We start from the raw sequence: 14,223 nt of genomic DNA, 5'->3' as shown, positions 1-14,223 counted from the left end.
AAAAAAAAGTAAATGCTCTGGTGGAAAGAGAGGAGATTGATAAATAACTTAGAAAAGAAAGTACACTCAAGCAGCAGACTCCTTGAAAACTAGAATAGACCAAGCAGAAATCAGTGACTTCATGAAACAATAAGAAATATTGGAACAAAATTTTTAAAATGAAAAAAAATGGAGGAAAATATAAAGTATCTGCTATCAAAAATGACTTACATTGAAATCAGGTCAAGGAGAGATAATTGGAGAATCATCAGACTCCTTGAAAAGCATGATAAGAAATAAACCTGGATACTGTATTTCAAGAAATCATAAATTAAAACCTCCCAGGTCTATTAGAACTAGAGGGCAAAGTAAGAATAGAAAGAATACAGCCATAATCTCCCAAAAGAAACCCTGAAAGGAAAGGTCCCAGGAATGTTACAGCCCAAACCCAGAGCTCTTACATCAAAGAAGAATTACTGCAAGCAGACAGAAAGGACTTTAAATACCAAGAAACCACAGTTAGGCTCACGCGGAGCCTGGTAACCTCTACTATAAATGAGAAGATCTTGGAATACTTTATTCTAAATGGGGGAAAAAAAAGATATAAGCTTACAACCAAGAATAACTTATTTCAAAAAGCTGAATGTAATCCTACAGGGGGAAAACGAACCTTTAATGGACTAGACTAGACCAAAGTTGAGTAAAAACTTTGAAATGCAAAATCCAGGCAAGAGAAACCTAGAAAAAATTTTATTTGAGCTTTAAGTAAAGGAGTTAAAAGATGATGTGCTAATATTCTGATGGGTGAAGAAAAAAGCTTTCCTTCAGAAATACAAGGTGTTCAAAGAACATTTAAGAAACAAAATAAAACAAATAGAATTTGGAGTAGATTGGTTCTGCTCCCTTGGTTTTAAGAGGGGGGAAAAAAGGGAATCAATCAGTCATTCAACAGGTATTTATTAAATGTCAGCTATATGCCAGACACTATACAAGGTACTGGGGATATAAGTACAAAGAATGAAACATTCACTTACTTCAAATGAAATCACAGTCTAATGGTAGAGATAACAAGTACATATACAATATATACAACATATATATATACATATATATATATGTGTGTGTATATATACATACACACACATATTATAGATAGCTTTATTTATGGTTGAATATCTTCTGTTTTGAAATAAGTTTTTATTGTCTTTTTGTTTTTGTTTTTTTTTACTTCACCACAATACCCTTCCTCTTCCTCCTCCCAAACAGCCACCCCATATAACAAATAGTATTTTTTAAAGACAAAAAAAAAAGAAAAAAGGAAAAAAATTGAAAATCAGCGTAATTGATCAATGCATAAAGGGTCTGAAAATATGTGCAATGTACCTATTCCCCTTCACTGCTTTCCAGAATATGTTCATGTGTTGTCTTTCCCCATTTGATTGTAAGTTCCTTGAGGACAGGGACTGGTTTTCTTTTTCTTATTTGTATCCCCAGCACTTGAAAAGCTTTTCAATTCAGTAAACATTAAGTACCTACTATGTGCAAAAACTGTGCTAAGTGCTAGGGATGCAAATAAGAAAAAAAAAAGCAGTCCCTGTCCTCAAGGATAGGATGGAATCTTCTCATATTTCTTCTTTGGACTTATAATCATTCTTTATAATTTGCAAAATTCACTTTTGACTTTTTTGTTCTTTTCATTTACATTTTGTAATCATTGTATATATTATTTTCTTGACCTGCCTACTTCATTCTGCATTAGTTCATACTGACATTTCCATTTTGTCATAGCATTTATCATGTCTTATAGCATAGTAATATTCTATTCTATTAATGTACCACACTTTGTTTTTAACCATGCTTTGTTCAATGGGCATCTACTTTGTTTCCAGTTCTTTACTATCACAAAAAGTAGTGCTATAAGTATTTATTTATATATATATATATAGATGTCTGTGTGTGTATATATATATGTGTGTGTGTATATATATATACACATCTGTATATATGTATATATGTATGTATATATATGTATATATATGTATATATATATACACATACAGAGAGAGAGAGAGAGAGAGAGAGAGAGAGAGGACCTTTCTTATTTTCAATGCCCTTTTTGGCATGTAAGTCCAGTAATGGAATCTGTTGGTCAAAGAGTATGGACATTTTAGTCACATTATTTGCATGATTCCAAATCACTTTCCAGAATGGTTGTACTGATTCCTGGCTCCGCAGCAATGTACCAGTGTGCCTATTTTTCTACACCCCCTTCGACACTGACTAATCTCATCTTTTGTTACTTTTGCCAATTTGCAGGACATGGGATGAAATTTCAGATTTGTTTTGATTTACATTTCTCTTATTATTTGTAAATTGGACGATTCTGTTATAGAGTTATTATTCTTGTTCAGTTGTTTCATGCATGTCTGATTCTTCTTGACTCCATTTGGGGTTTTCTTGGCAAAGATACTGGACTGGTTTGTCATTTTCTTCTCCAGCTCATTTTACAGATGAGGAAACTGAGGCAAATGGGGTTAAGTGACTTGCCCAGAGTCACACAGCTAGTAAGTGTTTGAGGCCAGATTTGAACACAGAAGATGAGTCTTCCTGACTCCAGGCCCAGCACTCTATCCACTGTACCACTAATCTGCCCAGATAGAATTATTACTTTGCAATCCTTCTTTGAGAAATACTTGTTCATTTGCTTAGGTAATTTATCTATTGAGTAGAAAGTTAATGAATGCATTTATATATGCACACATAGTAGTTACAGGTAAAAGGAATACATTGTATAGTAAGGAGAATGCTTACTGAATGGGGGAGTTAAGAGAAAGAAAAAAAGGAAAGGTAAGAGCCCATGATCTCGTCTGGGCAAGGGGAAAAGAAAAGAAGCAATGAAAGAAAAGAAATCTATCAAGTTTTTTATTGAACACCTACTATGTTACAGGCACTATGCTGGGTACTAGGAAGATAGGGACAAAAAAAGAAATGTTTACTACTTACAAAGAATGTTCATTCTAATGGGAGAAAACATGTGAGTGTGTGTGCGCACGTGTGTACGTACAGCCTAAGAATAAAGTAAGTACAAATGTACAAAGTAGTTAAATACAGGGTATTTGAGGAAGGAGGTTGCTGGCAGTTGAGAGGACCATGAACATCTTCCTGCAGAAGATAGGGGCTTAAGAATGAAGAGAGGTAAGGAGGGATTGTATTCCCAGTATGGGGCATGGCTAGTGCAAATAGATAAGAACAGGAGATGGGATGTCTTGTGTGAGAACAGAGAGACGAATATTCAGTGAAGCTAGGAAGATAGTTTGGGGCCAATATTGTATAGCGCTTTAAAAGCTAAATACAGAAGTTCCTATATTACCCTAAAGGCAATAGGAGACCACTGGAATTGATTGAGTAGGACAATCGCATGGTCAAATCTGGGTTTAGGAAAATTACTTTGGCAGCAGTATGCAGGATGGTATGGGGAGAAACTTGAGGCAGAAAGACTAATTAGGAAGCTGTTCAAATAATCTAGAAATAATAAATCAAGAAGTGATAAAGGCCAGAACTAAGGTAGCTGCGTGAGTGTAGGGATGGTGTCAGATGGGAGAACGGTGAAAGCAACTGATTGAGTAGATGGAGTGAGGGAGAGTGGAGAATGCACGATAATGCCAAGGTCATGAACGTGGGAGGCTGAAAGGATGGTGGTGCCTTTGAGAGAAAGAGGGAAGCCTAGAAGAGGAAAAGAGTTGCTATTGTTGTTTAGGACGGATGGAAGATAATGAATTCAGTTTGGGACATATTGAATTTAAGATGTCTCTGAGATATCCAGTTTGAAATGTTCAGTGCGCAGAGATGCATAAGTGGAGGTCAGGGGAGAAACTGGACTTATGTGCGTGGTCTCCTCTTCCTAACGGAATAGCTTATGCAAAAATGAATCCCTTTCTAGCAGTGTTTTTTGTATTGGGTAGAGTTAGGCAGCCAAGGCCAACCTTTGTGGAAATTATGCAGCCAATTGATCACCTCCAAATCCATAACTCTGCTCCACTTCCCTACTTCCTGTATTTAGGAATACTATTACAAATGCCAATTATCTTTCCTATTTCCCTTGGGCTAATGTGCAGCTGTAAAGAAGACTATCTTTGCTGACAGGGCCTTTGGCAAATACTTAGAAGTCAGGACAATCTCTACATGTTTCCATTTACGAAAGCACTCAGCCCCTGGGATTTCGATACAGTCAGTAGCAACTGTCTATCATGTGTGTGTGTCTGTCTGTCTATCTATCTGTCCATTCTTTCTGCTTTTCTATTTATTCTTTCTGTCTGTCCTATCTTTCTATACTTTCTGTCTCTGTCTTTCTATCTATAACCTATCTATAGGTAAAAAAATACATATATATATATATATAATATTAATATATCAAAATGTGCATGTTTTGTTCTCAGCCTGTGGAAGCTTCATAGTCACCGATTCTGTTGGTACTATTTTCTCTCCTTTGTTCCCGGCCAAATACCAAAATAACCAGAACTGCAGCTGGATAATTCAAGCTCAACCTCCATGTAAGTTAAAAAAAAATCGTACAAAAACATGTCTGTGGGAAAGTTAGCTGGATGACTAATATCCTTATCTCCTTTGTACTAACAATAAGAAATCCCTCCTCTGCTTCTTTAGGAAGTCCTGCATCCTGATGAGGCAGAGAACAAAAATGGTCTAATCTGTCTGGGAGGAGTGTGTGTGTGTGTGTGTGTGTGTATGCATGTGTGCATACACACACATAGAGACAAAGGAAAAACTTGCAACTTTGCCATGGCATCAGATATAGGAGACCAGAGGTCAGAGCAGCAGATTATCTGACAGAAAACATTAGACAGGCATGCCAAGAACACACCCCGGCATGTGGTAGACACTCAATAAATAACTGTAGAACAAAGATAAAGATATCTAGAAAATTATGGACATATAGAATGAGAACGTACTACTCTAGGTCTGCAGATCTTTAATTCAATTTAACAGACACTTATTAACAACCTATGTGCTAGATGTTAGGGTTACAAAGACAAAAAGAAGACCATTCCTGCCCTCAAGGAGCTTATATTCTACCAAGGTGAGACAGCATTGCCACAAATAAACATAGGGTATGTACTAACAAATTCAGTGACCTCATGACAACTGGGGATCAGTAAGGGCCTCTTGAAAGAGGTGACCTTTGAGCTGAGCCTCGAAAACAGCCAGGGATTCCAAGATGGGAGATGAGAAGGAAGAGCATTTAGATGTTGGTGCCCTCGATGGAGTGGGTTTGAGGGGAGAAGACAAAGAATTCCATTTTGGACATGTTGAGTTTGAGATGTCAGTAAGGTATCTAGGAAGAACTATAATCTGGCAGTATGTGATTGGAATTCAGGACGTATATTAGTGCTACACAGAGAGATCTGGGAGGCATTTTTCATGGAAATGGTACTTGAACTCGTGAGATCTCTGAGAGAGAAAGGAGTTCAGGCTGTAGCTCTTAGGAATACCCAGACCAAGAGGACAAGAGATGGACGATGATCTAGCGAAGAGTAATGAGGAGTAGAGATATTTCAAAAGTCCTAGGACTAGTTATAATATAGAGAACTAGTTGTAGAGGACTAGTTATATAGGAATAAACTTTGGGCTTTTTCATAAAGAGAATAAGGTTTCCAATGATGGAATGGGTCACAGAGTTACTGTGTTTGTAGCATAGAAACTGACCATTTGTCCAAGAAGGGAAGAGGTACTGCCTGTGTTTCTAGGGCTAGTTTTTCAGAAGTCAGGCCTAGACGTTGACATCGGCATTCATTTGCATTAGAACAATTGTGAAACTCACTTCCATATAGTTTCTTGCTGTCTTCTCAAGAGGGCCCATACCATCTGGGCACCATATTTATTGCTAAGCTGTTTTGAGCTTCATCATGTGTGGCACAGAGCACCCCTCTGCCTACCTTCTATTGGCTATGCTCAGCTATGAAATATCCCTTTAACCCAAAGTCTGTTTACTGTGTCCAGCTTATATCTGCCTGCCAATTGCCTTTCCAAACAGTCGAGGTGAGATGGAGCAGTTAACCAGTGAGTGTGCCTAGTGAAAAACTTAAATCCAAATCAGCTAATTAAAAATCTAGTGTTTCATACACCCAGGTCCAGGCTCTTTTCATGTCAGTTCCTTGTTACAGTTGCGGATTTAGGGTTAACAGTTCTGTAGGAAGCTTGATTGACATGGGTAAACTGGAAGCAAGTGATGTAATCTTCAGCCAATCAGTGCTCAGATAGGTGGAGCTGCAGAGAATCCCCTGCCAGAGTCAGAAACTCAGATAAAGGAGGCCCAGGGCCTCCAGCATTGGTCTTTTCAGCCTGTTATTTATTTTCCAGTGAGTTACAAACTATTTAGATTAAGGACCTCCCTGACCCTAGCTGTGGGCACAGCCAGAAAAGGAAGTGGGTGGAAGAGCTCACTCTGAATTAGGGCCCCTGAAAAAAAACAACAAAAGAAAAGTGTACGCAAGCACATGGAGTCCTGGGAGGGATTCAGAGCTCCCTTTATTAAGCTCTGAACCTTCAGGCTCTGGTTGTTCTCTTTATGAGTCAAGTAAAACTCTGTGGTTCACTGTGTGCCAGTACAGGAAGGGTATTATGCTTTCTTTTAAGTACACAGAATCGGAATATAAGGAAAGACCTTCTATTCTTAACCAGGATACCTGCTGGAAAAACAGCCAGCCATTGCCTGTGGAAAAAAAAATGCTCAGTCTGAGTGTAGTGAGCATAGAGCTGAAATTTGGCCCCAGAGCCCTCCTTGAGGCTTTGTCCCTGACAGTTCCCTCCTGTCTCCCTTTTACTGAGTGACTGACCACCCCTAGACCCTTTGGTAGCAGCTCAGGGTATTCTTCCAAGGAGAAACCTGTTGGCACACAAGCACTGTGAGGGGATACGGTGCCAGAAAGGGAGGCCTTGAGAGTAAAAGTGCCCCCACCCCTAATCCAACAGAATCTTCCAGTGGGCCTACAAATGTACTAATAGTCCCCAGCCCTCCCCGTTTCAGGAGGACCCAAATTCTGAAGGTCCATTTACTGCTGTACCTTCCCTTCACCTCCTCCCTTTTTCTCAACCCTTTGTGGACAGGCCCACCTCATGAGATTTGTCCCTGGAAAGGCTTAATTCACATGAGGAGATAATGGGTCCTACCTGTGCTCTGAAGAGCACCTGATATGGAATCCCCACTGAAAGAGAATTATTCTGTTCCATCTTTCTGGCGTGTGCCACTTTATCATAAAACAGGGTCACCCAACCGCTGCTCTGGACACAGTGCTTAGAGACCTCTTGTTCCCGATAGGATTAATGATGCTTTTAACTTTGTCCTCTTCTCTGTTACAGTCAATCACATCACCCTCTCGTTTACTCATTTTGAACTCGAGTCCAGCTCCAACTGTTCATGGGACTTTGTAGAAATTTTGGATGGAAACGATTATGATGCCCCTCTCCAAGGTAATGAATGCATCCTTTGCCTTTATTTAACTTTATGCTGTAATTGGGAAAATTATCTGTTTGTTTTTCTTTTCTTTATACTTTTTGTTTGTTTGTTTTTTGCTAGGCAATGGGGTCAAGTGACTTGCCCAGGGTCACACAGATAGTAAGTGTCAAGTGTCTGAGGCCGCATTTGAACTCAGGTCCTCCTGACTCCAGGGCCAATCTATCTACTGCATCACCTAGCTGCTCCATCTGTTTGTTTTTCAAGGTGATAGTGATTTATAGTCATTGCATTTCCAGAATCCTTCACCTTAGATATAAAGAACAAGCAACCCAGTTTTAAAACAAACAAACAAAAAACTTGGAGGTCTGCAAAACGTGTTTAAAAAAAACAACAACAACCCAGAATTGTTCAAAAATGGATAGGATTTCCCATTTGCAGTGTCAAGGCAGAATTTGCTGGAGAAGATTTCTATGGGGCTTACCAAGATCTGAATAGTTAAGATAATTAGGATAGATAGATTAGGATAGAATCAGGGATGGGGAACCTGTAGCCTTGAGTTGGATAGATAACAGATAAAGTAACAGTTTAGACAGGATAATTAAAAGCCTGGAGGCTGTTCTAGAAACAAGGATTATTTAGCTGTCTTTGCATATAGTCTTTGTGTTGTGTTTTTAAAATGCACAAAAAGAGAAGATAGTAAGCATCTTAGCAATAGGAAAAATGGCTTTTCCAGTTTTAGTGGATTCTGGTTAGAAATCTCTCCTCTAGCTATTATATTGATACTTAAGTGTATTTCTTCTGGCTCTGTTCTTAAAAGGACATGGAAACCACTGTGTGCCATCCTCTGCATTAGAGATTCTCTTATTCTTGAGGATGGTTGTTACCTTGGCTCTGATGTTTTCCTTCCCAGCTCCTATGATGTTTCCCTAGAGTTTAGCTCTGCAGTCAAACTTGACACTTCTGTCATGGTGTACAACCACCACCACAAAAAGGGAGCAGCTAGGTGGCTCAGTGGATGGAGTACTGGTCTTGGAATCAGGAAGATTTGTATTCAAGTCACATTTACTAGCTGTGTGGCCTTGGGCAAGTCATTTCATTTTTCTCTCGACCTCAGTTCATCTGTAAAATGGGAATTTTGATAGCATCTACCTTATGTAGTAGATAATTCATAATAACTGAGGAAATACCTACAGGGTTGTTGTAAGCATCAAATGAGATAATATTTATTAAGTGTTTTTGCCAGCCTTTAAGCGTCATACCCGCTATTATTATTAATAACTCATTAGTGGCCTCTCTAAGTGACTGGCATCGGCCTATTTCGGCAGGTCAGAAGCATGCTTGTGTGGGATGAAATGCTTCACCCCAGGCTCAAGGTCCCTCCATTCTTTATTGTGGGCCCTAATCTTCTGCCAATTCTTGCAAACTGTTCCGGATAATTTGATTGTTCCACTGAATTCCAGTTTTCAATTTATTTAAGAATTCTGTTTCAGTCTTCTAAGGTTCTGACCACCCCTGCCTCCCCAAATCTGGCCCAGGAAACTCCGCAAGGACATTCTCTGTCCCACCAATTGTGTCTCAAATGAGTGAGTCAAATGAGGCAGACTCTGGAATCTCACCTTAAAGACAATATTCTCTATTATTATGCTGCTCATGTTTATATGGGTTTAGAAATACTTTGCCTGTGTTTTCTCCTATCCTCCACCTTCCCCGTACATGTTTCTGATTCCTTTTTGACCCTCCTTACCTAGTAGGATTTATGGTTGTTAATTCACTTTGGGAATCCTCACTATCAGGATACTAATTCACTAAGTCGCCTTCCACAAGTTGCTTCTGCACATTGTTAGCTATTCCCAAGCCTGTCCTAAAGTCCATATAAACAATACCAGTCTACACACCTCTCTAGGAGAACTTAATCTAGTGACAAGGTGAGGAAAGATTGCAGGAATAATGACATTCATTCGATCTACAGCCCTCTCTGCCATCATGCTTCATTCTCCTTGTCATCGTGTTACTTAGGCCGATACTGCGGCAGAAACATGCCTCTACCAGTTACCTCTTTCAGCAATTCCCTGACTGTGAAGTTCATCTCTAATGCCATCATCAATTTTGTGGGGTTTTCGTGCTACTTACACGGCATCTTCATCAGGTAAGACATTTCCCAACAACTTTATTTACAAACCAGAAATGGGCTCCAGTTTATTTTATTTCAGAAACAAAGCAGCAGGCTACTGTTCATTGTCTGTTCTTAAAGAGTATATTTCTATGACTTTTTTTTTTTGCCACAAATCTTCTGACCATTGAGGATAAAACCCACCTGAATTAGACATCGGATGCCAAGGGTAGAACACATGGGAAGCATGTTAATCCCAGTTCTGTTGCTGTTGAACTGAGTAATTTGGCCAATTTGCCTTTTGGTAATTTGGTAATTTGCCTCGTCTGTCGAATAATCAAAGCAGTATTTGTCTCTTATCTATCATAATGTGTAAGCACTTGGCATGGAGGCACTGTGTGAATGATACCTATTATTACACTGAAAGTGTGTTATGAAATATCCCTTATCTTTACAGATTTGAGTATCTCATTAGATCATGCTTCCATTATACACCAGGAATGCCTTGTAATTGCATTAATTGTACTTCAAAATAATCCTATTAGGTCTGTTTGAACTTTTATGTTTTGATTGAGAAAATTAAGCTGGGAGAATGGAAATGACTTGCTCAGTGTTGACCTAACCCATTCCTTCTCATTACTTGTTTCTTTTCTCAGACATGTTGTGATATATATTAAGGGTGAATGAAATCAACCTGTCTTCAGTTGCTTTTTTCAGTCTGGAATCACAGACTCATAGTTAGGAAGGACCTTAGAGGTCATCTGCTTCAGTCTGTACCCAAGAAGTAATCATCTGCACAGTCTCCCCAACAAATGGTCAACCCATGTATGCATCAGCCTATGAAGAGGTTGTGTGACACCCCCATCGCTGCTCCCTACTTCCCAAGCCAGCCCAGTACATTGTGTGGCAACTCTGATTGTTGGGAAGTTTGTTTTTACTACATTATCCCATTACACACGATAATATGCATATATACTATAATAGTATATAAAATACCATTGCAGTATATAATATCGTTATGGCATATAAAAAATATATAACATGTAGTATATAACATTATGTCCCATCGCTATATTATCCACTATTTTTACTACATATCCCATTATGCAGTAACCACCATTCATCTCGGGAGAACACTTAATCCATTCTTACTCCCAGTTGCCATTCAAGTACTTGGAAACAATAACCATACTCATTGTTCAACCAGCTGTACACTCCACCCCCATCCCGTACCCCACAACAAGCCTTCCTTTTTCCAGGTTATCTCTGGTTGATGTCACCCTTCCCTGGCTTCCCCCCCACCCCCCCTTATTTGGATTCCCTCTTCTAGATTTTCTCCAATTTGTGTTGTACATAATTGGACACTGTGCTCAAGAAGGGCTCTGACCAGGGCACACAACAGAGGGACTCTCACCTTCTTCATTGTGGCTGCTAAGACATAAGTAAAAGCTCCCAGATCAGGACTTTTCTCACTACCTGTCTTGTACAACCCTGTCCGGCTTTACCTGCTTGGGATTTCCCCCCCTTAATTAGTGCTTACTGATTGTCACATGAAATTGTGTTGTACTAGATACTAATAAGAAGGTAATCCTAAGAAGACATGAAGCAGTTATTAGGCTCCTTTGACACCAGTATTACACTGATTGGGTTTTAACATTTTATTAATACTAGTTATGGCCAAATGTGGTGCTGCACGTTTATAATCCTTGTTACCAAGGGAGGCTGAGGCTGGGGGGTCTCTTGAGTTATAGTTGTTCTGAGTTGTTGTAGGCTAAAGTAGATCGGGTGTCTGCACTAAGTTAGGAACCAACGTGGTGAGCCCTGAGAGTGGCAGTGGGGTGGGGAAGGTATGAGACTGCCCAAGGCTTTGCACTGGGGTCAGGCCCATGAGTGACTGTTCAACATCTAGCCTAGGTGGGAGAGAGACAGAGAGACAGACAGTGACAGAGAAAGAGAGAGAGAGAGGGAGATTCATCAAAACCCTAGCAAAAAGGAGAAAGACTATAACAGTAACTCATGATGATATGACTATTTGAGGTTTCAAGTGTTTTAATGACCATAAATAAATAAATAAATAGTGCAAGTATTATCCCCCCCCCCCATTTTACATTTGAGGAAACTGAAGCTCTGAGAGACTAAATAATTTTCTCAGGGCCACCCAGGAAGTGAACGAAAACAGGATTTGAGCCCAGGTCTAAATCCAAACCCAGCAGTGTATGTACCCTTTGCCTTTCATTGATGAGAAAATGTATGGGCTCCTCTCTCCCTGTCCACCATTCTTTTGAGCAGGACTGTTCAGAAATCCTGCTCCTTGCTTGATTTGACAAAAGTGCTTTTTTTTTCTTTTAAACATCAGTACCATGGATTTCCTGCTGTGAGTTCTGGAAGGTCAGAGATGTGACAACATTTAGCACAGTGCCTGGCACATAGCAGGTGCTGAATAAACATATATTGACTAACAAGTAGAAAAGAATATCCTGGATGTTTGTAGTGATTTCTCTTAAGCTCTATTTTGTTTTGCAGTTGGGTCTGTCCTCTGGTCCTTACCTTTTCCTTCTCTGTTGCTCATTTCAGCCTGTGGCGGAACTTTCCATATGGCAGAAGGAGTCTTCAACAGTCCTGGCTACCCGGATATTTATCCTCCCAATGTGGAATGTGTCTGGAACATCCCTAGTTCCCCTGGAAACCAGCTCCAGCTGTCTTTCATGTAAATCCTCGTCAAGTGTATTGTTTCAGTGTTTAGCTTAGTTCAGTTGAGTCTGTAGGCAGGAAAAACTTTGTTTACTGGAAAATACAGTTAAAAGCATTTGTATCCATTAATCTGAAAGGAGAGTGTTGTTGGGACTTTAGGGAATCTGCCCCTAGTATCTGTTGGTCATAGCTTTTGTTATCAAGACAATATTTCGGGAAGAATAATTACAAAGACCCATGAAAAATACTACTAAGTAGAAAGATGAGAGCTTAGCGTAAACTCCTCTGTCCCCTTTGGGCTCAGAGAACACTAGAATCACCTCCTTCAGTGTTCTCTTCCAGCAATACTCTTACTGCATTTGGTTCTGTCCCCTCCACACTGCTGTCCACAAGGAGAATGTGCTGGGCCACAGGACAAGATGGCGGACTCTATGGTACTCTAGGGCCAGCAACCCACCAGCTGTATGACATTGTTCTTTATGTGACTCCCTGTTTGACCACATTAGTTACATCTATAGTATCAGCCAAGGGAGGCAGTGTGGCATGATGAAAAGTGCTTTGGACTTGCATTCAAATGAAGGAGACAAATATTTATTAAGTGCCTGTTATGTGCCAGGCACTGTGCTAAGTGTTTTACAAATATTATCTTATTTGAGCCTCACGAGAACCATGGGAGGTAGGTGCTATTATTTATCCTCATTTTACAGATGAGAAAACTGAGGCAAACAGACATAACTTGTCCAGGGTCACACAGCTAGTAAGTAACTGAAGCTGGATTTTAACTCTGGTCTTCCCAATTCCAAGCTCAGTGCTTGATCAGCTGAACTACCTAGCTGTATCTAATTCCTGGATTTGAATCCTGATCATACTATGTATTACCTGTGTGACCCTGGGCAAGTCTCTGGGCTTAACTTCTCTGGGCCTCAATTTCCTCCTCAGTAATATGAAAGGCTTGAGATATATAACCTCTGAGATTTCTTTCAGACCTAAAAACATGGTCCTATGTATGTGTGGTCAGTCAGATCCTCAGCACTGGGCTATGTAGATAGAACAGATGGGATGAATATTTGCCAGCTAGTGGAATCATTCTCTACCATGAAGGGCTCTTTATGTAGACTTGCTAACCTGCTTAAATCATTAGCTGTGACTAGATACCTAAAAATTCATGTGATAATTGAAGCTGGAATCTTGTACTCTGAACGTTTGTTTGGTACCATGAACATAGTGAATGCTTAGCAAATAACTTTTGATGATAGTAAATGTTCCTTCCATATTTTTATACTCAAAAAGTGAGTCATTGTGTTGTAGTCATATTAGTCATACCTCTAATAGCCTTATGGGGCTCAGGTTTAGAAGACTGTGATTTCCATTACATAGTAAAGAAAACAGAGGGAGAAAGAGAACAATCTTATAATAGAGAAAATTGACCTGATCACCACATAAGAATTGCTCCTTCTCCTAGAAATGCTATATTCCTCATATAAAATGGATAAAACCAGCCCTGTTGTCAATCTCAGCTAGCAACCAACAAGCATTTATTAAGCACTTAATATGCGCCAGGCACTGTGCTTAGCAGTGGGGAGACAAATACAAGAGAAAAAAAAATAAGACAATTCCTGCCCTCAAGGAACTAACATGCTAATAGGGTAAGACAGCACATTAGGCAGGAGCTGAGAAAAGCGATGAAGGGAGTGAGAGAGCTGAAGGGACCTGGTCTAGGAGGCATTATAGACAAAGTCCCGGAGAGTCCTGGAGATCAAGACATGGTTGGCCTGGGCCTCTTCCTTAAAATGGAGATTCTGCAAGGAAACAGCTAATTGGTAGGAGACGTTAGGAGGATAGAGGCAATCTATTTGTGCAATGTTCAGGGATGGAGTTAGTTTTCAGGGTGAATAGGTTACTGTGGATCAATCTGCTTTAGAACGTTCTCGTTGCTTTTTTAAAAAAGAAATGGATCAGATGATGGTGATTC

The 14,223-nt window shown here is 39.7% G+C and overlaps 1 protein-coding gene across 1 annotated transcript in view; it reads left to right on the top strand.

The window, feature by feature from the left end:
* Window positions 1-14,223, top strand: part of CUBN (cubilin) — a 324,592-nt gene that overhangs the window by 180,586 nt on the left and 129,783 nt on the right. Inside the window, 5 exon segments of the mRNA XM_020966874.2 lie at window positions 4,416-4,529; window positions 7,354-7,464; window positions 9,467-9,561; window positions 9,563-9,596; window positions 12,135-12,267. Of these exon segments, the coding sequence (XP_020822533.1) occupies window positions 4,416-4,529; window positions 7,354-7,464; window positions 9,467-9,561; window positions 9,563-9,596; window positions 12,135-12,267 (487 nt within the window).

This window comes from Phascolarctos cinereus, unplaced genomic scaffold (assembly GCF_003287225.1).
Source record: "Phascolarctos cinereus isolate Bilbo 61053 unplaced genomic scaffold, phaCin_HiC Scaffold_1;HRSCAF=81, whole genome shotgun sequence".
NCBI classification, from domain to species: domain Eukaryota; kingdom Metazoa; phylum Chordata; class Mammalia; order Diprotodontia; family Phascolarctidae; genus Phascolarctos; species Phascolarctos cinereus.
Note: the sequence above shows the minus strand (reverse complement) of the source record. Positions and strands in the feature narration are given on the sequence as shown.